The sequence below is a fragment of the Cyanistes caeruleus genome, chromosome 7 (genome assembly GCF_971803275.1).
Source record: "Cyanistes caeruleus chromosome 7, bCyaCae1.hap1.1, whole genome shotgun sequence".
NCBI lineage: Eukaryota > Metazoa > Chordata > Aves > Passeriformes > Paridae > Cyanistes > Cyanistes caeruleus.
In genome coordinates this window covers 6,299,718-6,324,297 of record NC_141707.1, presented here as the reverse complement: position 1 = coordinate 6,324,297, position 24,580 = coordinate 6,299,718, and the positions used below count along the sequence as shown (strand labels likewise).

Genomic DNA, 24,580 nt, shown 5'->3' with positions numbered 1-24,580 from the left:
GGAGAGTGGGGATGGGGATGGTTAAACAGCAAGCTACTCACTAGAAGAGTCACATCTGAAATGGCCACTGCCAAAGCCTAAACACTGGCACCAGAGCTTAAAGCCAGTTTCAGATAAGCGCTCCCATTCCTCGCCAATGGAATAGAAGGAGCCAGTGTAAGTATCAAAGCAGGTGTCATCAGCTGGCTGGTTTAATCCTTCAGACACTGGAACAAAAAGAGGAGAAACAGGCATCACACACAGCAATGGGAACTGCTGAAAGACAAGAATGGTTTTCAGTGAATACACATTTTTTTTCTTCTTGTAATATCCTGGCAGTAATGGAGCTACCCCATGGGCATACACTTGATGGTTGTCAGCAGCCCAGCTCCCTGTGATTTATTTTCCATTTGCATGTGTCAGAGCAGCTGAATGATAAAAAAAATCTGACATGAAGGCTATTTTCATTTTGATTTGCCAAGTTTCAAGCAAGTGTGAGTTTTTGCATTTGCCGCTGGTGAGCTACAACTTGACTGTGCCTGTTTTTAGGAGGAAATGTGCTGTGAGATGCTGAGGAACAGCAGGGGGTTGGTAGCTGCATGGGCACTTTTTTGGGGTGCTGCAGGTTCTGTGTCATGGCAGGAGGAAGGGAGAAGGAGAGCAGACCCTGTTGTTGGGTGAGTGATTTGTCACCTTAGGTGTGTGTCTTGGCTTTACAACCACCAGTTCAGGGTCCAGAGCTGATGGTCCAGTCTATGACAGATACAAGATACCAGTGACTCAGTCTCCCTTTAAGCACAGATAAAGCAGATACCTCTTGGGGCCTTGGGGTGTGTCTGGAGCCTCAAAGCACATTCTCTGTGCTTACCCAGCAGCTCAGGACAGCTCTCATCCCACCATCAGCGTGTGTCAGTTATCCAAAGCACCTCACAAATCACTTGCCCCAGTGTCCTGCTATGAACTGTCCTTGTCAGAAGTTTCCTTTCTGAACTGTTGTCAAGCTTGGCTACCAGGTAGGTTACCTTGAGTAAGGGGGATGAGGCAGGGGCTGCACAGGTTCAGCCAGACTCCCTAAGGCTATTCCTTACCAGTATTGCCAACTGTGACCACCTCCTCCAGCACCTTCTGCCTCCGGTGATCCTTCAGGGCTTCCACGATGATGTTGTAGGTGGCGCCTCTTGTAAGGCCCTTGAGTGTGGCACTAGAGGAAGTGCCAGGAACCCTGAACTGCAACAAGAGACAATGCCAGGTCACCAGAAAGGTGGGAGGGAATACCCTTTAGGTGTTACCTCTCTCACAGGAATGACAGGCTGTTTAGGATGACCCCTATGCTCTGTACCATGATGGAGCCAGACCACTGCCCTAGGATACTCTGAGAACTTCAAACAATACCAAGTTAGACTTGGCTACTCTGGACTATGGATCATGAGGGGATAGTTTTGCTATTCCAAGGAAATCAAGGGAGAGTCTTGGAGCAGGAAGAGTCTTGTAGCTTGGGGAAGCAGTACCTCAATCTCTGAAACTCCCCCTCAGCTTGCTGCCCCCCTCCCTGGTGAAATGTCACTGCTGACAGCATTTCTAAGTTTTCTGATTTTGCAGTTTTATCCTGCAGCCTTTTCCATAAAGGAGATAAGGGAGGCTTTCATCCATCCTGGTCTCAGCTATGTGTTCAACAGACTCTTTAGGCTAATTCCTGCCACTCCCTTAGCACACCAAAAGGTCTGGTGCCCCGAGAGACCTCCCCAGGTGAGGCTACACCATCCCTCTGCTGGCACAGCCCCGTTACCTGCAGCGTGTCCTCGTCCTGGCTGACGGGCTGGCAGGAGATGATGTACTCAGAGCTCTCCAGCAGCGGCCTCCAGGAGATGGTGGTGTGAGAAAGGGCTTCCTGCCCCACGCTGTCGTTGCGCGGGGGCCCGCGGGAGTGCGGGTACGAGGGCTCCACCACGATGGGCACCTGGTACCCCGGGATTTCGATGGCTTCATCCACGCTGGGCAGAGGCTGCCTGGATCCCGGCCTGAGGGGAGTGGCTGTGGTGGGTCCAGGCCGCCTGTAGCCGTGCTCCTCAAAGAAGACTTGCTGCCCCTGGTGCCCTACTGTCTGAGGATGCCCAGAGGAGCCTGGAAGTTGGATACCATTGCCATTGTCATACCTATTGTTCGTGAGGTAAGGGGTCCCCTCGTCAATGGAAGGCACGTCCAGGATGTCGGGCTGGTTGGGGTGTGGTCTGCTAATCAACGTGGGCAGCTCATCTGGTCAAAGAAAGGTTAGAGGCCATCAAGCAAAGCGTGGCAAATCAAACAGCTGTGCTACAATACTCCAAGCATCGAATATTAGCAATTATCCCAAGATGCAACACACTTTTTATGACCTTTCGGTGACTGTAAAGGTAATTTCCCTCTATCTTTCACACACAGGCATAAGAAGTGTGTTGGTATGAAATTTTCATACAGCTGAGTGATGCTTTTGAACCCTGCAACCCAAAGAAGCCACCACCACCACTGCTCAAATTAAGAAATAATTACAAGAGATAGCTGCAGGTGATCATTTTGTGAGGAATCACTGGTGAGCAGGAAGAAACTTCCACCTTGATCATATTTGGATATCCAGCTGGTATTTTGTTTGCTACAGGTATCTTAATCTTGTACTGTGAAAGTTGCAAATTAAGAGGAATGCAACAGGCAACAAATTGAATGGATTCTGCATTTGATGCCATCAAGTGTTAAGACAGTAATGTTAATCCTGATTTAATTATCCACTAGGTACCCAAGCAATAATCCAGCATCAAGCACATCTGTTGCTAGTGTTCAAACACAGGTAAATGTGATTAATATAAATTTAGAAGTGTACCTCCTGCATCCTTAAAAAGGAAAACCTCCTTACAAAGCCTATTTGACTCAAAGAGAAGGTGTGGCTAAGTGGTGTGAACAGGATATTTTTAAAAACATTATTTCAGTCCTCCACAAGTGTCTTCCAGTGTCTTTTATACTGTATTCCCCAAGTGGAAGACATCTGTTGGCAACAACAATCAACAAACAACAACAACAAACAAAAAACAATCAACATCAAACAACAATCCAGAGCTTTGTTTACCTGTCCTTTTTCTGCCAACCAGTGGTTCACTCTTCTGACTGTTCTTCACAGCAATGATGTAGATGATGTATTCAGTGCCAGGTTCCAAACCTAGGGAGGGAGGAAGGACACAGAACAATTTTTTGACTTAGGAGTTGCTTTTCTTTTATGATTAGGTGTGAGAACTAAGGCAGAATGAGAGGTGGGTATGGCTACAGTATCAGGTATGTGCATTTCACACCCGAGGTTTTCAGCACAGTGCAGAGAGCTCAGACCCTCAGAGCAAGTTTGCAATCTGACCATGCCAGCTGGGATCATGGACCCAAACATGAGGGATCTTGAGCATGTGTGACTGGTGAGGTGTCAGAATCAGGGGCTTTTCTTCCTTGAAATAACAACAGTTGTGGTGACAGTGGAAACAAGCACCGGGCTGTTCTGATCAGTGAGGAGGAACGTGTTTGTAGGACAGGTGAGCTCATAGGACCACCCTCTAGTACTGGAAACCACAATAAAGGAACACAATTCTCTCTATTAGCTAATCATCAATGCATTTTATAACCAAGCCTTCCCTCCCTCTTGAAATTCAAGTGTTTCAGGTGAAGAGCTCCCAGACAAAACTGAGTTACCAGTAATGGTAGCCTCGGTGGTGCCGGGCCGGGGGCGAGGCACGACCTCCTTGACTGGTGAGCCAGGTTTCTCATATCTGATGATGTAGCCGGTGATCTTGGCTCGGGGAGGCTGCCAGGTGGCCAGCAGGGAGTTGCTCGTGGTCGTAAGGAAGCGCAGGTTAGAAGGAGCATCGATAGCTGGGTGGAAACAAAAGGGTTTAACAAGTCAAATGCAGAAAAGACCAGCATATTCTTCACCTGAGCTACACCTGCCTGACACCCTTCTCAAACCTACTGCTGTAAGTCACAGAGAATATTAAATTAAATTAAATCATCAGATACAGACAACTCCTAGCTGTGGCCATATGTGATTACTGTGAGCTAACATGAGCAAAAAGGTCAGACAAGATCATTACCAGTGGAGGCATCCAGGACCACCGGGGAGCTGCGTGCATTCTCATTCAGAGTGTACAGGTAAATCTTGTAGTCAGTGCCCGGCTGCAAGCCTAAAATGAAGTTGAAACACAAATGTTAGCTGAGGAGAGGAAGCCACCTAAGATGGCTATCAGAAGGTCTTTCAATAACCCCTTCGTGGAGCCTAGTTTTGATCCCTCAGGTATTTTTTCCCACCTTTTGTTCCTATAGTATTTCTCATCACATATTCAATTCCAAAACAAGAACCCAGTGTACTTTCTGATGTGACCCTGCAGCTGCAGAAGCCCTCACTTACCAGTGATAGTGTAACTCCTGAGTTCAGGGCTGATGGTTCTCTGAATGGGGTTCTGGCCGCCTGCAGGGACGGCTTCCACCAGGAAGCCAGTGATGGTCTCAGTCTTGGTCCTCCAGGTGATGGTGATGGTTGTCTCGGTGACATCTGTCACCCTGGGCCTGCGAGGGGGACTCACATCTGCACCACAAGGGAAAGGGGTCCTGTCAGTATAGAGGGGACTGGCAATCTCATCAGCCAAGTGTTGGTGAAGCCTGGGACAGAGCCCCACCTTGGACACAGAGCAGGCTCCCGGCCTCTGCACCCACACAGCACTAAGTGGTGATTTGGGGAGGGTCACCACTTACTTTCAAGAGTTGTGACCACCCCCTGGGCTGGTCTGCTGGTCAGGGAGTCCTTCAGGGCATACACACTCACTTCATACTTAGTTGCCACCTGGAATGGACAGAGTTGTACCACGTTACGAGAAGGACCCGGCACAGGGGGAAATAATCCTGGCTCTCAGTCAGTGTTCAGCTCAGTCACCACTTACTGAAATACCAAACCTTAAAATTAACTGGGGAAGGATTGATGGGATAATTCTAATTATTTCCATCTGTAATAAAAAAGTAGGCATGGACCCTGACACACTGTGCACATGTGCACACTCAGGAGCAGGAGAAATCCTGGAAGAAGCTTATTTACCACCCATCATTTTAGAATCTGTGCTTCAAAGCTGATTCTTCAGAGAAACTCTAATCTCCCTCCTATTTTTCCCAGGGTTAATGGATGCCATTTGCTATGATAAAGAATAAAATAATGTGAACAGAAGAGAACTGTGAAAGGAACAGCATGAGGGGTTTTGTCCTTGGCTGCATCAGACCATGAGTCCACCTAGATTAGAATGTTTTTTAAGGCTCATTTTTGAAAATGATTCATAAAACTCCTTAAAAACAGATCAGTAGCTTTTTAAGATTGCAGGAACCATAAAAGCAGTTACTTTCAGCCTTCTCCAGTTCAGGAATTTCTGAAATGTTTACAGTGGAAAAGATGGCGATATAGCAAATTTAAGCCTACTGATGAAAGACTTGCATTTTTGACTTCTATTTTGCAGATATCTTAAAAATAGGCAATAGACTGCCAGAGCTCCCATATCACAGCTTGAAATCTCTGCATTAGATCACTTTATCTGACCACTTTTGTGAAAGACAAGTAAAAGCATTTTGCTGGGTTACTTCTGATTGTGAACCTGGTAATTTGCATTTGATTAGGCATCCAGTCTCTCTGTGTTAGATAAGGAAGGGGGTAGAATGCAGCTTCAGCAGGCCAATTACTTGCCTTTTAAAAAAACTACAGCACTGAGTAGCTGCAGTCTGACTTGCCCTGAGCTTCAGAGCCAGACCCTTAGGAGCTGTAATGATCAACTTCAACTGAAGCTCCTGACACAGGAATCTGAAACTTCTTCAAAAAATCTCCTTCCCACAACACAAAGAAAAAAGTTACCATCAAGCCAGACACGACTGCAGATGTGCTGTCTGGAGAAAGGTTGATTTCTTTCATAGGACCAGTCTTTTCTTTGGGGTTCACTCTGACCCTGTAGCCAGTGAGGCGAACGTTGGGTGCATTCCAGTTGATGGTGAGGCTGGTGGGAGTTACCTGAGTAAACTTCAGGTTTGTTGGAGGTGGAATTGCTGCAGAAATCCAGATTGGCACATGGTTACTTTAGAAAAACAGACAGTCCTGGATAAGACAATATTCTCTCCTGAACACGAGACAGGTTTAGGCCAGGGAAGTGCCTTGTGCAAGGACAGGCATAAAACACCGTGGCATGGGACATGTTATTCAGGAGGAGATTCCAAAATCTACAGCAACATTTTTCAGCAGAAATAAGGAGATATCGATGCTTCAACCCTGAAGTTAAGTGAGCAATGACATTTGCTACAATATAAGGAAAAGGCTTGGGAAGGTTCTTAAATCTCTAGTAGGCCCATCTGTTTTAATTATTCTACCAGTCTCTGCTTTTCATCACACAGCTCACGGTTCAGTCCTGCTCCTCTTGCCCCTGTCTGTCCATTTCTAAAACACGATGGATGATTTACAAAAGTGAGTAGGAAGCAGGCTCAGGAATTGCAGGGAAGATATAAAAACACTGCAAATGGAGAGGGGAAGCATTTTACAGCCACTTACACGGCGAGCAAGGCAATGGAAAAGCAGAGCTGTGGTGGCCATAAGGCTCATCACACCAGAGCCTGTTCTTGAGCTAACACATCCACTATCCTCACAAACAAATGCTTGCCTAAAAACAGGAGTGTCCATTGAAATATTTCCTTGCCTTACTGTTGGTAAGACAGGAGCTGTAAATAGATATATTTATACGTAAGATACACCCTACCATAAAGATATACCTTACCAAAGTGCCCACTATGGCACATTGCTGTCAAAGCTTTCCAGTTTTACAGAGTGGAAATATAGGATAATTCTTCCTTCTGGATTTGCTCAGAGCTCAATCTAAAGCCCATGAGAGTCAATGGAAAGTCTTGAATTACTTCAAATCCATTTTTGAACAGCCCACAAAAGGTAAATCACAGAGGGTGGGTTTGAAAAAGTATTATATTTGCATTTCTGGCAGGTAGTCAGCCAGCTGTTCCATCATTACATCACTCTGCTTCAGTTTAGCACAGCAGATCTTTACACTAGGACCCACTGAGTTCATTCCACCCCTGGAATTAAAGCACCAACTTTTCAGCCACAAATGAATGGGAGACCTTTATTACACAGGTGCTACCTGTCTTTGTAATAAAGTCACATCTGGTAATGCTGGAAGCTTGCAATGGATTCCACATCACTGGAAGCAATGGTAAGCTAATTCCTTGCAATAATGTTCCTTTTTCATCAAGGAATTTTCAATGCATGGAACTGTAGCTGGATCAGCCTGGCACAGAAGGGACTCTCCTGTGGAGGTGATGAGGGTGCGGAGTGTGGGCATGCAGTGGTCCCTAGGGCAGTGCCAGTGAGGGACCTGCAGGCTCTGTGAGGCCTGAGGGTTCAGCAGTCTCCCAGCCCTCCCTGCTCATCTTTGGCTCCAACAGCAAGGTCCCTGAGGCAAGAAAGCTGCTCTCATCTGTCTTGTTGGTCACTGCCTGTGCTTTCAGGTGTCCCATGCCTTGAAGGCCAGACACGAGCGTTGTGAGAGTGCTCACCACAGATCAGGCGCTGTGACCAGGGACAGGACACCACTGGACACCCCTCCCTCCTTTCTCTAGGATCTACTCCTGCAATCCTGCTCTCTTGCCTGCCTTCCCTGATGTGTATGCAGGCTGACTCTGCTGGCAGGCAGCTCTCTGGCCCCAGCAAAGCCATCCCTCAGGAGCAATCCCATCCCCTGGGCTGCCCCCGGGGCTGTCCCGGCGCGGAGCACCAGTTGCACATGGAAGCACACTTTACCCCTCGGGGCAGAAGCCGCTGCTGCCATGGCCTGCTGGGGGTGGTGGGAGCTGTACCTGTGGACTGGGTCCCAGTGAGGGGCAGGCTCTCCATGTCATCGTAAATGGCAACGATATTGATAGTGTACTCAGAACCTGGCCTGAGGCCATGCAGCTCAGCAGTGTCTTCTTCGCCACCTGGGGCCGGCAATAGCTCATGGATTCCATCCTCAGGGCTTGAGTAGGTCACCCTGTACCTGGTGACTTGCCCCTGAGGGCTTTCCCAAGCAATTTTGATGGAATCAACATCCACCTCAGTGAATGTTAGTCCTTTAGGGCGGTCAATGTCTGTTAGGCAAATTAACGGTAAGAGGTTAAGTGATAAAAAGCAGGTCGTGGGTGAGGAAAATAAAAAGCATTTCGATTTCATGCAAAGCGGTTTTCAGTTTGGCATGGCGAGGGGACACTGGATTCTCCTCTGTGCTGCACCTTGCACACATGCTTACATCCCTAGCCCTGAGTTTGCAGGTGCCAGGCAGCAGGAAAGCAATCTTGGCCTTGTTGAAACCAGAACAACCTGCATTGCCACCTTCAAAGCAGCCAGGACACCAATTCTCCCCTGTTTTCGAGTGCCCTTGGCACCAAAACCCCTTTCACACAACTCTAGTAGCATTAAGCTACCTTTAAAGTGGACAAGAGAAAAACAGAAATGTTAAGACCCATTTCTCCCATGTAAGTGGTTGCTAGTGCCAAGGGCAGCCAGAGAACCCACCTGGCTCTAAGTTTGGGTTCATGCTGCACTTGCTGTTCGCTACTGTGAGCTGCTGTGCAGAGTGGCAGTCCAAGGAGAATCCATCCCGCTATTTTCTTTCATAAATTAATGTCCAATTAACACACTCATCAAGAAAGCAAAATTACTCAGCTTATTACATTGTAAAATCAGTTAGAAACAAAGTTTTCAGCTTTAAGTGCACAGGGAATGCCCACAGGTGCAACTGGGTAATATGCACACCTCCCAATTAAACCAGTTCACAGGATTTTCCTGGCAAGGTGGAAGCTCAGAGCAGGGGAAGTGAGCCTTGCTCCTCAGAAGTCTGGAGTAGCTATCACAGAATTCCACCCATCTGTTACACAAAATGGGAGGATCTGGCATGTAATTTTTACACTGATTCAAAATCACGCTTTTCTAAAAAGTTTCATCTTTTTCATTTGCCATGTTGTATTAGTCCTCAATTTTCTGCATTTTCTAGTTGGCAAAGGTGATTTTTGTCCAGGAATTTGTTGGTTTGAACGTGGACTCTTCACTCATCTCTGCAAAGCTCTGGAGAAGCTCCTGCTGTCTGTAATGTTTGAGGCTGAGTCACGTTTCCATGCTTTAGCAGGGAAATAAGAATCACACTAATCCCTACCCCAGAGGTGTCCCTCAAAAGCAGTTTACCTCAAACATATCCCTGAATTAAAGTCTTTCTTTTGTCCCTTCTGTGACCAGAGCAAGACTGCTGTTTTGTACACAGCACCTCAGTCCTGGAATTATTCTTTGTTTTGCAGTGCTTCATCTCAAGTTCTTGGTATAACCCATGTGGTGTCCCTTGCTCTTCCCTTGGGGGCAAGCACCCCCAAGCCCAGTCCAGTCCCTTAACAGCAATCACCTTTGCCACCTAGCTCCACACAAAGGAGATCTTGGCACATTTTATCCACTTGGATTGGCTGATGGCAAACAAAGGCCCAAAAGACTTTGTGGCTTTAGTGAAAGAAAATGAGAAGCACAGCACTTTGAGGGGGTGGCAAATTGCATTTTGGCAGTGTTTTGAGGCAGAGGGACTGTGTTTTTGCCAGCATCAGCAGTTTAGGTGCATGGTACTTCTCACAGGGCAGGCCACCTCACACTCTCCTGGACACCTGGCTTTTGCTTTCCCTGGGAATGTGGTGGTAGGTTCAGACATCAATAGAAAACACGTGTTTGCTCCCATGAAGTGAAATACGTACTGGTGACAGCTGTCTCAACCAAGGGCAGGCTCTCCCCATTCTGATTCTGAGCATAGACACTGACCATGTACTCCACTGTGGGCTGCAGACCTTCAATAGTCACTTGGGTTTGATCTGGCAGGAAAGAACACCACCATCAGTCAGAAAGAACAGCACAAAGCTGCAGAGAGCTGGCCTCAAAGTAGCCTTGAATTAATGGCCTGTCTAAGCTATATCATGAATAAATGTCATTAAAACAAGGTGGGACTGACAAATTAAATTTGCCTTTAAATTGCACCATGCTTCTCCAGCAGTGCACAACTGCAATCTGTACCTGCTCCAAGGCTCCACAGCTGAAAGGGCAGGTTGGCACAGCGAGTTGAACAAAGTACAGGGAGACAAGCTTTCATCATTTTTTAGGATAAGACTGATCATCAACTCAGCTGCATCACAAGCATCCCCAAGTGCTCTGCTGATCCCACAAAATGCAGTTTTCCTGAGAGCTGACATGGCAGGTCCCACAGGTACTACACTACAAACCCATGGTGTATGAACCCATGCTGTGACCAAGGGTCACAATATGTGACTTCCACAAGGATTTCAGAGCAAGTTCTGCTGGATGCTGGAAAATCCAGTGGTATTTCTTTGAAATGCTTTTCATGCACACTGAGGCTACCAAGAACAAACTTTTGCAGTACAGTGGTGTCAGGTATGAAGCTTTTGGGGCAAAAATCTGCCTGAGTTCATCTGTCCTGGATGAGACAGTACTGAAAATCAGCAGGATGGCAAAAAAAGCCACAAGCAGCAGCAGGATTTCAGTGGTCACATCTTGCACTCCTTACAGATCCAGTGAAGGATGGCATGGCTCTTACCTGCAGGGACATTTTTCGTTTTTGTGGGCCCATGTCCCTTCTTGGGGACAGCAGTCACCCGGTACCCTGTGACTGGGGATGCTGAAGGGAGCCATCTGATACTGATACTGTTGTCCTGGACATCGGTGACTTGCATCTGGGATGGTGTGTCTATTTCTGGGCAACAAAAATATTTTTTCTGAGTATGTTGGTACAGGAAACCCTCCCCCCCACTGTTGTGTCCTGGCTGAACTTTATTCTGCACTTGCTTGGAAGATAAAACACATGTTGCTATTTATTCGTCTCTCATGCTAGCCCAGAGCAAAAAAGCCTTAATCGTGATGTGTGGGTGAGTGATCTCATATCAATGTTAGTTGAGGATTTTTGTTATTTTAAAGGCTACTAAATGCCTTTATCTGCAGCTACAGCAGGAGTAGGATTAGGCTATACCCAAATCAGGAGCAAGACAACAGTCTTGGCATTAGAAAGTTAGGTTTCCTCAGGATCCCAATCTGACAGTGAAGCACTAGAGTTAAGCCAGCAGTGACCCAACACTATGAGAGCCCAGCAGGATTTCCACTCTGCAGTGAGCTGTTGAGCACTGCATTTATCCCCATCAGCACTTCACAGGCTTCCCCTTCTCCAAATCCACAGTCCCCACCTGTGCCATGTCAGTTATCATGATACACAAGCCAAGATACACAGCTCCACTGAAACCAGGGATCAGTGATACACGTTTATAGGGAAATGCCAACATAAAGGTATGGGGGTTTTTTTTGTCTTGTTTGGTTTAATCAGGTCTCACCTGTTCTGTAGGTGACAGTGACTGGCTTGCTGCTGGCAGGGCTGTCTCCACGGCCAGTTACAGCATACACAGTGATGGTGTATTCAACACCAGGCTTGATGCCAGTGATGGTGGCAGTAGACACGGTGCCAGGCACTGTGAACTCCTGTACTGGGCTGCTTCCACCTAGGAAGAGTAGGTTAAGAAAGGCATGTGATGGATCTGTAAAGCATACATTTAAAATCTCTACAAAATGGTCTACAAAATTTAAAATGGTCTACAAAAAACAGGACAGTCCTGTATGCATGAAGCTAAAGACAGGACCCTGCTGATTTCAGTGGCTGTTGGGTCAAAGTTTTTTTTACCATTCCAAGGAAAAGAATTAGATACATACACTGGAATACCCCAGGTGCTCTTTCTTTTGTGTAGACAAAATATGATTTGCTCTTTTTTAAAAAAGGCATTTCAATGTCTGCTAGAGCCCAAGGTGCCTTTGTTATTTGCTTTTTAATGGCCTCAGAATAGAGTTTTTGGTCTGTGGCCAGCTGTAGCACACTCCCCTCACCTGTTTCACCATAAGTGATCCGGTAGTATCTGACTGTCACTGCAGGAGCATCCCAGGAAATCTTGAGGCTGGTTGGGCTGGTAGGGGTGACTTCCAAGTCCCTTGGAACATCAGACACTAGAGCAACAGAGAATTGAGAAGGGAGTTTAAACACAGTTATACATCAGCTACATACTGCACTTATACCATGCTCCTCTACTACTGATCTGTCTGTCCTTTGGCTCAGGGCACACTCCTCTCCAAAAAGACCTGTCTGGTTAAAAAACACATGGCATTGGACTGGATTTAATGAAAATAGTTCTGCTGGCCCTAGAAAACATCTGAAAGCAGCATGGGTCCTCCCAGCTTTTTTCTAAATCAGGCCCTACCTCAGTACACAGGCATTTCCTCATGAGTGAAGCTTCTAGAGGAGATGTGGTTTAACAACAACTACTTTGCTAGAGGACCCTCCAAATCCAGCATTCCCTCCAGGCTCACCTGTTGTTTGCTGGCCAACCAAGGGCAGGCTCTCCTCCCTGCCGTTGACAGCGATGATGCTGACCACGTACTCAGTGCCTGGCAGCAGGTTGGTGAGGGTGATGGAGTTCCTGGAGGGGGGCACACGGTCCTCCTTGGGCCGGCCGCCGCCCTGCTCCGGCTGGTAGCGGATCCTGTAGCCCGTGATGGTGGCACGAGGAGCGATCCAGTGCACCGTGAAGGAGTTGGCCGTTATATCCGAGAAGTCCAGGCCAGTGGGGGAATCAAGACCTGGGTGTTTCGAGAGACACGAGGCTGAGCTCAACCAAACTGCTTAAGGCATCATCACAGGAAAAGAAAGGAATCAAGTCCCATTAATGAATTCTCAAAGGATGGCATCAAGCACATGTGTGTCCAAGTACCTGTTTTCTGGATTCCATACAAAGGTGCGCTCTCATGCTGCTCAGAAACGCTGTAGACTTTCACCAGATATTCAGTGCCAGGGAGCAGGTCTGTGGAGTTGAAGAACAGCAATTTGGACATGTTTCTTTGCTAACATCACGAAGTTAATCAACCTACACAATTTTAACTGTGTTTCTTAGGAGACAATCAGGTTTTGCTTGATGGAAGATCTGAGCCTCCAGGACAATCAAAAGTTTATTGGCATTATGGCTCCTTGCAGTGCTTTAGCCTGAAGGAGTGTGATATCCTATGTCATTGCTTCATTAGTTTGTGGAGATTGACTAGAAGCAATTACCTTTTTACAGGGTCCCTTCTAGCTATCTACTAGTTCAGTTATGCAGCAAGCCAAAGGTTTAGCTGATACAAGCTGAAATAGGGCCAAGGATTTCCAGCACAGCTGTTCTAACTCAGACAAGCTCTAGATTTAGGTTTTTTTTATTCTGAAAACAGATCTTATCTCTCATTTAACCAACAAGATTCTCAGATAGAGAAAAAAAAACCCAGCTAAAAATACAACACAGCTTTTGCCCCAAAAATTAACGTGAGCTTTTGGAAAATGCCCACATTTTGCTGCCATGTCCTGTAAGGTTCCAGAAAAGGATGTGCTTTCTGGTCTGAGCATACAAAGTCAAAGGAGCAATGACCTTTTGCATATTCTGATCCTCTCCCTGAACCTCTGCACTGCAAGTCCTTGACATTATTGGCAAACCAGGCGAACAACATGTATTTACTGTTAATACCTAACCAGGCTGCAAATCAATGCAATTGCCTCACAGCCTGATTCATCATTGTCCTTGGATTGACAGGAAAAAACTTGCTTGTGGTTTGGCTTTAACTTGGGTAAAGCTAGAGGCCAAACCCCATTTGGTATGAGTTTGTACGAGGCTACTTGCAACATCACTTTAGATCAGCTGAGAATTTGGCCAGCCACACTTAATTTTTTTTGCCTCATCTTGTGTCATGTGGACCTTCTCAGCCTCTACAACTCCTTGGAAGAAGGCTGTAACAAGGTGGGGGTCAGTCTCTTCTCCCAGGTAACAAGTGAAGGGACAAGAGAAGACCTCAAGCTGCAATAAGGGAGGTTGAGGTTGGATATCAGGAAAAATTTCTTCACTGAAAGGTTGGTCAGGTGTGGAGTCACCATCCCTGGAAGTGTTCAGGGGGTGTGTGGGTTGGCACTTGGGGAGATGGCTTGGCGGTGCTGAGTTGATGGTTCAGCTCAACCTTGGAGGTCTTTTCTCTTAGTGATCTTACATTTTTATGCTGAGGGGCTTCTTATGTTTGACTTATGCAGGTAAGCCACTTACTTGTTAAGATGACCATGTTGTCAGAGGGGGAGACTGTCACCTCTGCAACATCCTCCTCCTTCTTGGCGGGGGAGTAGCGCACCAGGAAACCGCTCAGCACGATGGAAGTCGGAGCAGTCCAAGTCACCCTCATGGTGTCAGGCCCCACATTAGTGAAGCGCAGATCAGTGGGAGGAGGCACAGCTACACAGCAAGGAACAAATCTACCTCAGTTCTGATTCATACTGACCAAGATGTCTGTTCAGGGAGTCAATCACCAGAGAAAGTATCTCATGCACAACGGACTACGGCATCAGACTCATGCAAACAGACTTCTAAACTACATTTGGTTCTACTACAGTTAAGAGAAAAATGTGTCTGCACTACTGTCAGGCTGCTTTAACCTCTTGGCAATTCCTGATATGTTAAATGTACCCCATGGGGCTAATTTAAAAACAAGGTAGCAAGTTTCAGTAATGTGCTTCTAGCAGCTGGATTTTGTATTACAGATGTGGTGCCAAGAGAGGTTTAAAGTTGCCATACAGCAGCTTACAGATGGAAAAGTAATCTCATCTAGAATCCATACATGCACACACAGGAGAGGAGAGGGTATATCACTAATTTCCTATGACTCTACTTCTACTCATGTCAAAGGATTTACAGCCCCAGGACTTCCAAACACAACAGGATTTCATGCAAGAACCAGTTTCCAGCTCGCCTTCAGCTCATGCACTATAGAGACCCTTGGTGGTGTGGCATGGCTGTCACTGGCATGTACTCAGGGAGTGGTGTCCATCTGCATCCTTTGGGGCATTGTGGAAAGAGTGGGGCCACCACGGAAACGGGCTGCTGGAAGCTCAAACAGCTGTCAAGGCTGGAGGCTCTCTGCTGATCTGCTCCGCCCTTTAGCGCTCCTATTTTGGGGAATCACAGTTTTTTAAAGTCTGGCGAACACACAGCTCATGGTTTCAGGCTCTTGATTCCAGCTGGATCCTGGAATAGCAGAAGGTGAAGGAGCCTGGCAAGCCTGCAGTCATTCATGGCATTAAAATGCCTCCAATTCAGAAATGAGCAGCACCACATCCATCCCCAGCTGCCATCCGGGGAAAGGAGCGAGCTGGGTCTGCCTGGCCTCCCCGCAGCAAGCGGCTCGATCGCTCTTTGGACAAAGCCCCGGCACCCCGACAGCCAGTGACAGCCAGTGACACCATCCACGTCCCAAAACACAGAAGTTTTCAAAATTCACCCGTTTGCTGTGTCAGAGTGGTAGGGGCGCTCTCTCCGCCATTAATGAGTGTGATTACACTGATGTCGTAATCAATGCCCGGCTCCAAGCCTGTCACTGTGTAGTATCCTACTGAGGAGTCCACAAAATCTTCAAAAATAGGGACACTTTCTCCTGCTGCAACTACTGTGATGCGGTACCCAATAATGGTGGAGGCATTTAACGGGGTCCACCTCAGGCCGATGCTCGAGTCAGTTATGTCAACAAAGCTTAGGTCAGTGAGCTGGGGCACCTCTAATGAGTTAAAAGAGCCAAGGGGAGAGGCAGAGACACACGGAGGCAAAAGAAAGACAAGGGAGAGAAAAGCAGTGTTCATCACTATTAAACATCGACAGAACTCTGGAAGCAATTGAGGTGATATGCACAATTTCTCTTGGGGGGAAAAAAGAAAGGATGTTGGCAGGGGGTTTTCTGTTGTGTTTTTGCTTTTTCTGTTTTCAGTTTGTTCTCTTATATTTACCCCTCAATGCAGTCTGCAGCTGCTTCACTGGGCAGACAGAAGCTGAAACACCAATCCCCTCAGAAGCTGAAACCCCAGTTCTCTTTAGATATAAAGTTTTCAAAGAGCCCTACAAGAGGCACTTAACTTGCAGTGAATTTACTTTGAGCGATGATAAGCCACAAAGACCCTCCATTTTCTGACAAAAATAGAAGCAGAAAAAACACAGCCCTTTTCTTGTTTTTACAGGAAAATTACAAGAGATCAAAGTTTACTAATAACAACTCTGAAATAATAGTAGATTGACCCTCTAAAACCCTGGTTTTGTTCCAAAGGTGAATCTAACTTTTTATCACTGGGATCACAAAAATACCAGCTCATTTGAAGGGGCGAAATCAGACCCTCCGCTGGTGAGGGCCTTCATGAAGTTCCAGGGTAGATAATCCATTGTCTCAACTACATACACTGCACTTGGAAAAAAGCCTCAAATGCCTGCAATGGCTTGAGGATCTGGCCCAGAATTCCTCATGTTCTACTTACCAACTAACTGCTGAAATATAAGTGCTAAAAACAGATGATATGGAACAGTAAGTAATAGAACACTTCCTTGGAAACAGGGTAAATGGTTAAAAATGACCTTTAGATGGTATTAATTCTGTCAGAGTGACAACATCCCTGAATTCAGAGGTTATGCCCAGCACATAATGTGGCCAAGAGCCTGACATCTGTGGCTAAAATTGTTCAAAATCTCAAGTTTTAGCCACTGAATAAGAATGCTCTTTAATGACCTTTTAGATGCTGGCTATATTTCTGTAGGGAAAATAAGTACAGCTGTGAGTGTTTTCCCTATTGGTATTATTCCATTAGCAAAGGTGCTCATTTCCTGCATGTTAAAAGAGCAGCAGAATTGGGCAGGGAATGGGGAATTTTTGATGCATCTTTAATTGACCATGGCCAAACCTTTAGTTGCTCAAGTCAATAAACTGGTATTGATTTAAGACACAAGATTTGGCTGTGTAATGTTATCAGGGTGATCCTGAAATTAGTGGTAACTAATGGATGCTCTTCCTCAGTCAGGATCAGACATCAATGAGTCAAAGATGCAGGACTCTGTATCCATTCTGTTCATTACAAGTTAGTTTGAAAAGAAATTATGGGACAGAAATACTGCTTTAATAATAGTGGTTATGTTCCATTTTGATGTCCCTCTTAGAAAACACTTATTTTACAGAATGAGTGCAAAAACACCCCCCAAAAAAACAGTCTTCTGTAAAATAATTGTTTATCCACCTGGAATGCATGTACCATATCACCTTTAAAGAGCTGTAAAAGCCAGACACATACATTCTTAGCTTTCCCTCACCAGAAGATGGTGAAGGGCTAAAACTATTACTGCATAACTGTGCAGCATCACAGTATTAGTTCACCCCAGGGGAGCACACAGCACTTCAGTGAAGCACAGAAATTTTAAAGCAGTGTTACAAGAGCAAGCAAACACAGTAGCTGGCATCATCTCAGAGCAGAAACAAAAACAAACGAAGCCCTCACAAAGGAAAATTAAATGCAACCATTTGGGGAAATGCATATTAATTTTGCTCTTGTGGCTACAAAGGCAGTTTCTGCAGTCCCCACAGATGTCATGTGAGGTGGCACACACCACTCTGTGACTCAAGTGCTCCAGTGATGGACCTTTCCATCTTGGTTTTCCTCTCCATTGCACTCAAGTGATCTTCTGCCACTGGTGCTGCCAGAATTTCTCCTGTGCTCATTCCCCACTCATGCCTCTGTTCACCTACTTCCTGTTCCCACCAGCTGTGCTCCAGATGCTGGGGCACTTCAGGGCTGAGTTAAATCCCTGCTGCTGCCCAGCAGCCTGGGACACACAACACAGGCTGCCCATACAGAGAAGTACACGGGTGTAAGACGTTCTGTCACATGTTGGAACGTGGCTATTCTGCTTCTTGAGACTAAATGTGAAGTCTAAGCCCTGTACCATCAGACAAGTTCTGCAATGTAGAGCTCCCTGGCTCAGCCACAGGAGCTTGGGCTGCTGAAATTTCTGCTCATCTTTTCATTACCTGGTGTGATGGTTTCTGAGATGGGGACACTCTCCTGGTCATCCTTGACAGAGTAGACACTGACGTTGTACTCCACGCCAGGGTTGAGGTTCTCAAAGGTGCAGGTGGTCTGATCTGCACCCACCACCTCCTCCAGGGTAGAGCCCTGCTGTCCATCGGTGGGAGCAGTGGTCACGCGGTACCCGCTGATGCCTGAAATACAGAGGCCAGTGTCAGGAGTCTCCTGCTGGATCCACTCACATCAGGCCCACGTGCAACAGCTGAAAATGTCACCTGTGACATTTCACAAGTGATTTTGCCACCTGGAGCCCAGCAGGAAAGAGGTTGCTTTGTCAAGCAATGAGCTTCCCAGGAGCTAGCCATGCCACCCTCAACGGCATTTCTGTTCCTTGTGAGACCTCACCCAACTGGAAATCTCAGGAGTTTTGAGAAGAACTTCTCTCAGGACTCTCTGAGGAAAAGATTCAGCTCCCAACAGAAGTTTTCAAAAACTCTGAATCCACCTCTTATGGGAGTCAATTGTGCAGCTCCCATCAGCTACTGTGGGAGAAGAGTTTGTCCTGAACATTGTCTGAACTTCCACACTCACTATCCATAGCACAGACTCTTTTGTCACTTCCAGAAATCTCTGTGGTCCATTCTGCTTTCCTTCCCTCAGACTACTTTTCAACCACAGGAGATACCTGAAGAAACCCTTCAAATCCTTAAAACAGCTCAAATACTCTAAACACATTCATGCTCCAAAATAGCATTTTATACAGAATGTAAATCCTGATGACTTCTACAGCAAGTCATAGTTAACTGTGAATTCCAACCTTAAATATATCTAGAAACATGTACATTTTTTCTTTAAATTGATCGACAGCAGATTTCCCACCAAACTGCAAGGCACCACAGAAGAAGCAGCAGAAGTTAGCATTCTGCTACAGAAGGATGTTTGAGCACAGAGTGAGTTCACATGGTTACCTGGAGATGTGCTTCTCTCCCAAGAGACTATCAGGATGCCGGTGTCAGGATTGGATTTCAGGCGCAGGCTGGTTGGTGGAGCCAGTGCTGCAAGTGTTCAGACAAATGGGTCACTGATGGCACTGAGAATCATACTGGATGCCTCCCTGTCCACACAATATCCTCAACCTTTGGAATTAGCCAAAAATACTCCCCTGAAGTATTTTTCATTACTGCATGAGGCAGTGCTACTGTCACCTATGCATCATAAAGAAAAGCCAGACCACAACAGGGAGGAAAGACCAGAATTGCCTCCCCGAAGGCAGTGGGGAGTGGAAGAAGGAATGATGGTGGAAAAGCAAGTGCCTTACGTGTGGTGACTCTCCTGATGATGGGGGTCTCTCTCTCCTGGCCATCCATCAGCACTGTGAGGCTGTAGGTGTATTCCACACCAGGGGTCAGCCCAGAGATCACGATGCTGCCCGAGTCCGAGATCACCTCCCGAGGAGCCTCTCCGCCCTGGCTTGGGCGCACTCCCAGCTGCAGGGGAGCGAGGTTTGCCTTTCAGTCACAAGCTATCAGCACCCTGACTGATCATCCAACAGCAGCACTATGGACCTTTATGCTCAACTCCAGCTGTTAGTCCTGTAATTTGTGGTCTTAATGTCCCACTCAACCTGAAGCCCCATTGACCTCTGTCACCTAAACCCACTCCCTGTGAGCAACAGGCCCTTTGACCTCTCCCCTTTGTGCTGCCACAGTCCATAGGAAATGGCTTTAATCTGCCCTCCCCACCACAGTGAAGCAAGAGGAAAAAGCAACATGGGACTTAGTTCCTCCTACCTTGAAACCAATCCTTGGGGCAGGTGTCCAGGTGATGACAATGGAGGTCTCGGTCACTTCTGTGTTAAAAGGAGGAACAGAGCCAGCAGGCTGATCTGTGGAGTGAATTGACCAGAGTTGAAGTCTACCTGCTGGGATGGCTCCAAACACTTTGAAAACCTGACCTACAGCAGCAGAAATAGCCAGAGGTATGAAAGTAAATGCTAAACTAGATTGCTTCTGAAAATCCAGTGATTTGGGAAGGATCTGACAGATGCTTTTTGTCTGCTGCTGGGCTTGACAGACACAGTATGTAAGTGGTCTAATCATAGCCAGAGCTTTTGCTCCTGAGGAAAACAAAAATACTCAAGTGGATGCATGACCCTGTATGCATCCAGCCCCAAAAATTTGGGGAATTCTGGTTTTTGGCATGATATCTAAAGTGTTCCTCAAAACTCAGCTGTTTTTTTGATTCACCCACCATATGCATTCCCATCAGAAGAACACTATGCACATCCCTGTCTGTCATCCAGCTGTCCCAGCAAGGACCACCTTATCCCTCAGCAACATCTTGTGAAGTCAGCAGAAAGGAGCCAACGTCAGTCTGAGGCATCTGTGGTCTCACTGATATCTGCCAGAAGCATCACACAGAAACCAAAGCCTTTGTGCATGCCAGAATCAGCCTAAATAACAACACTGAGCTTAATGGGAAATGGCCTAGTTAGTAATGTTATTAATGAAGAGGCATGGTTAATCAGATCTATAGCCTCAAACTGGACTGGTTTCATTCAGACAAACCAGAATTTGAAGGTAACATTAAATCTAAGATACCAAATCTTATATTAATTGAGGAATATTTATAGGCAAGACTGTCAGCAAAAAGGACCTTGCCAAAGTCAACAATGTTACTCTGATTAAAAGTCTGAGCCTTTATTTTAGTTTCACATTGTTCTAAAAGAAACCACATTCTCTTTTGAAAAGAGGATGTGGTTCTGGGCTCGGGTGGCTTTGAGTTTTGCTAGTTTATATGATGGCATCATTATTATTTAAACACTGAATCTATTTCTTCTTTTTTTAGAAGTATGTGGCAGTTGTTACAGAGCTCCCTTTCCTTCCAAAATTTGTTTAATATTTCTTCCAAACCAGCATCACAAATACAGATGACTGAAATGCAAAAAAATTAAATCAAATAAAAAGATAGAATACAATGTTTGTGTCAGTTTGGGTAACTGCAGCTGAGCTGCCTTAGATGGTATGGCTGGGCCTGAAAAATGACTGCTTTCAGCTTTATCTAAGTACCAGACTAATTATTCCTTGCCCATATTAAGAGAGTTGTATGCTTTGCTTATTTGTCATGCCAAAACCAAGCAATTAGGAAGATCAAGTAAAATTAAAGTTCTCTGACATTCAGTTAAGCAAAAAAGGGAGGTACCAGTAGTTAAGTTTTCCCCCTTGTTTTTAATCATCAGGAAAGCTGAAATGTATTTTACTAAAAGCCTTTTGATGCAAATAACCTTTTCCTGCCAACGAGTTCGGAAAGAACAACAAGGAGCATTTCCCAAGCTGTTCTGCTGGAATGCTACTTCAAAAGGCTGCTCCTGTAAATCAACTCACAATAGGCACTTTCAGCACAAGTTCTGAAGCATGGCCAGGGTATAAAGGAAGAGCAGTATGTGGGGTGCGTGTGTCTCACTCACAAGTGGTGAAGACCCCGGTCTCTCTGTTGCTCTGCAGGTCGCCTTTGACGGCCACGAGGTAGACGGTGTACTCGGTGCCAGGCTGCAGGTTCCTGAGCAGGTACTTGGTGGCCGAGGGTCCCACGTTGTAGGTGCGGGGCTGCCCTCCTCTGGTGGGCCCTGCTGTCAGCTTGTAGCCCGTGATCACGGCCCGGGGCCGCGTCCACAGCACCAGCACCGAGTGCTCCGTGGTGTTGAGGAACCGCAGGTTGGTGGGGGCATCGAGCTCTGGGGAGGCAAAGCACAACACCCATCAGCTGAATCTCCACCTCCAAACCACAGCTGTACACTGGGCCTGTACTTCTGATGCACTGTGTGAGGGCAAGAGAGAAGGTGGGACCACGAGAGAGCTGGGAAGTTATTTCACTTCTACAGCCACACCTCAGTGCCATCCATCAATACACCAAGACAGGCAGACCTGAGCGCTCTGGGCTGCACTGATTTGGGCTGCTGCCATCTCTGCATCCCATGGGGAAGGCAGCCTAAAGGTTGAGACAAGACAGATGACCCCAACACACTCAGGAATTTCAATAGTTTCTCATGAGCACCGTGCTTTTTTTGAAAACCAGCTCAGTTTAGACTTGTCAGTGTAAGCAAGGAAACCTAATTTTAGCCCTTTTCCATGAAAAAGATTTATTCTTTTAAATCCTTGCCCAAGTCCTCTCAAAATCCCTTCCCAAAATAAACCACCCTTACTTTGTCATTTGAATGTCAAAATAAGTAATAGTCAGCGACTTTCTGCAAAAAACCAGTTCCTAGATCTACTTAAAAATATTCACACCATGGAGCTGACCATACAACAATTCCAAGCATGCTCATCTCTCCCCTGGGACTCAGGGAACAGCTCCTACCAGGCTTCCTCCCCCCTTTTTATCAGTGCCCCTGGGAAGCTGCTGAAGCTGATAACCCAGATAACTACATAAACAAGAGGCTGAGGCAGCACAGCTCCTTCACTGGAGCCACAGTGACTGGTGGAGATGTCACTGCCTTTGGCTGAGACAAGGTGAGGCTCTGGAGGGGAATTTGCCCCCACAGCTGGCAGGGTAGCACTGTTCTGCAGCAAGGAGTTCACAGTGTTCACACGGCCAGCCTCCCCACCTTTTCTAGGTTCTAACCATATGTTGAAATTAAAGTGCAGTGAGGTTTCATCAATGCTCTTTTTTTGTTGGCAAATGCTTTTTTCTCCTTCTGGAGAAGTAATATTTTGGTGAAAAAAATTAATGTTTTCATCAGTCTTCCAGTGATTCAGTGGGAAGATGCTTTTGTCATTTTTGTTTTCTTCCCGCTTGTCTTCTCCATTTTTGAGGAGGAAGGAAAAAGGAAGCAAGGTCTTCCTTCTTTCACCACTGGAAAAAAAATGGGGAGAACTCAAAAAGAAAAAGGGTGAGTGTGACCTTGTTTAAGCCCATCTCCAACCCACAGGCTGAAAGTCAACTTTATCCCTTGCTGATACTTAGATCTGGGCTAAGTCTCATCTGACAAAGATTGTATCTTCCTAAAATGTGTAGCCTAAAGTCAGTTCTTTTCTGCACAATTTAATTTGCCAGCTCTATTAGGCTTTTATCACTTCCTCTCCCCATACTAGAAGAAAAAGGGCAAGATTAAAAAGCCACACACACACACTTGGAGTTTATTTGTGGACTGCTTTTTAACGGAAGGCCAAAAAGAGAATCACATTTACACCGTGGGAAGAGACTTTTGCTGCAGGGTTTTCCTTGGGAACCCTGAATGATTTCTGTTTCCCAGGACTTTCGATTACAGGATGCAATTTATGTGAATAGTTTCTGCAATGTGGTTTAGGCAAAGCAGTTAAGGGGATGATCACAGCCTATGGAAAACGATTCCAGACATTTGTGACTCGCACTGTGCTGTCTGAATTAAATGTCTATGCTCCAATGTACACCTCTGTGTGGAGTTTCAGAGGAACCCTACACCTAGCCCAGGCTCCTCAAAACAACCACAAAAAATTACAGATCTAGCTGGGAACTGAGCCCTTCTTGTTCTAAGTGCTTCCAAGAGAGTTCAGATTCCTAAGTCGCATCCTTGCTTTTGAAAGCCTCACTTGAAAGGAGGAGGGTGCTCACACCATCTGTGCTGTGCTCAAATTAGACACCTATGGCAAAAGGACAGGCATAAGGATCCCATTCTCCCTGCAGAGTCAAGGGACAGACACCATTCATTGCTCATAACTTTGTGGATGGAAGTAAGGCTATTTCTCAAACAGCATAATTCACAGATTATCCAGTTTCCTTTCCTTCCCTCTGACATTACTAAGAGCCAGTCTGGGTTCTCAGAAGCTGCTCTTATTTACTGAAAAGTATCAGAAGAGCAGCAGACACACATAGCTGAATTTTGTCCCTTTGAATAAAGTGACCCAGCCAAAGAACACTACAAACACCCACTCACCCTTCTATTGCCCAATAAACAGGACCTGATCAAACAAACCATGCCCTATGCTCTGCCTCATCCACTCCTCTCAGATCAAAAATGGAGATAACCACTCAAACCCAGATAAAACTCCTTCTCTTCCATCTGAAAACCAGCCACTGCTCCTCTCTCTTCTCTGCACTACTGCAAAGCAAAAAAACAATGCCTGACAAAGTGCGTTTTTCCTCACACTGGTGAGGTGCTGCACTGCCACTAGGTCATTAGCAATCAGATTCTGAGGGATCCTGCACGATCTTTCCTTGCATGTGCAGGCACAACTACTACTGCTGTCAGGGAAGCTAGATAGGTATGGAGCTGCCAGAAGGGAGATGGGGATTTTCAGAGGAATCTCAGCAAGGCTTCCAAGTTATACTGAAATCTGCCCTAAGGTACCAACAGAAAAAAAAAAAAAAATCACTGCCTGATCTGTGCTGTAAAAGAACTGCAGGGTCCATCAACTCTCAGTCAGTAATAAAAAAGTTGAATTCCAGCCATACAAAATTGTTTTAAAGCACCATGAGACTGAAACTCCCATTGGAAAGCCCTGGAGGAGGATAAATCTGCTGAAGAGATCATTGTTAGAATGAATGAATTCCCAGGTCTGTCATCCTTCTGATGGGATACCTCCTGGGCTGGAACTGTTGCACTCCAAGTGCTCTGTTTATACATTTCTCCAAGCGACAGAGAAATA

At 46.1% G+C, this 24,580-nt stretch overlaps 1 protein-coding gene across 16 annotated transcripts in view; it reads right to left on the bottom strand.

Annotated features, from left to right (window-relative positions):
- The window catches only part of FN1 (fibronectin 1), a 51,602-nt gene that overhangs the window by 4,417 nt on the left and 22,605 nt on the right, over positions 1 to 24,580 (bottom strand). For 2 of the 16 annotated variants that reach the window (XM_086896228.1, XM_086896227.1), the window contains exons 20-43: positions 21,424 to 21,690; positions 19,748 to 19,842; positions 19,276 to 19,444; positions 18,926 to 19,012; positions 17,960 to 18,151; positions 15,404 to 15,676; positions 14,179 to 14,361; positions 12,832 to 12,921; positions 12,431 to 12,700; positions 11,954 to 12,070; positions 11,410 to 11,574; positions 10,626 to 10,781; positions 9,775 to 9,888; positions 7,867 to 8,136; positions 5,870 to 6,057; positions 4,735 to 4,822; positions 4,391 to 4,567; positions 4,077 to 4,166; positions 3,679 to 3,858; positions 3,074 to 3,163; positions 2,133 to 2,232; positions 1,766 to 1,997; positions 1,068 to 1,206; positions 42 to 206 (exon numbers count right to left, since the gene is read on the bottom strand). In XM_086896228.1, the coding sequence (XP_086752354.1) occupies positions 42 to 206; positions 1,068 to 1,206; positions 1,766 to 1,997; positions 2,133 to 2,232; positions 3,074 to 3,163; positions 3,679 to 3,858; positions 4,077 to 4,166; positions 4,391 to 4,567; positions 4,735 to 4,822; positions 5,870 to 6,057; positions 7,867 to 8,136; positions 9,775 to 9,888; positions 10,626 to 10,781; positions 11,410 to 11,574; positions 11,954 to 12,070; positions 12,431 to 12,700; positions 12,832 to 12,921; positions 14,179 to 14,361; positions 15,404 to 15,676; positions 17,960 to 18,151; positions 18,926 to 19,012; positions 19,276 to 19,444; positions 19,748 to 19,842; positions 21,424 to 21,690 (3,897 nt within the window). Of the gene's footprint in view, positions 1 to 41; positions 207 to 1,067; positions 1,207 to 1,765; positions 2,233 to 3,073; positions 3,164 to 3,678; positions 3,859 to 4,076; positions 4,167 to 4,390; positions 4,568 to 4,734; positions 4,823 to 5,869; positions 6,058 to 7,866; positions 8,137 to 9,774; positions 9,889 to 10,625; positions 10,782 to 11,409; positions 11,575 to 11,953; positions 12,071 to 12,430; positions 12,701 to 12,831; positions 12,922 to 14,178; positions 14,362 to 15,403; positions 15,677 to 17,959; positions 18,152 to 18,925; positions 19,013 to 19,275; positions 19,445 to 19,747; positions 19,843 to 21,423; positions 21,691 to 24,580 lie in introns of all 16 variants that reach the window. The other 14 variants (XM_086896237.1, XM_086896236.1, XM_086896226.1 and 11 more) reach the window with 7 other exon arrangements.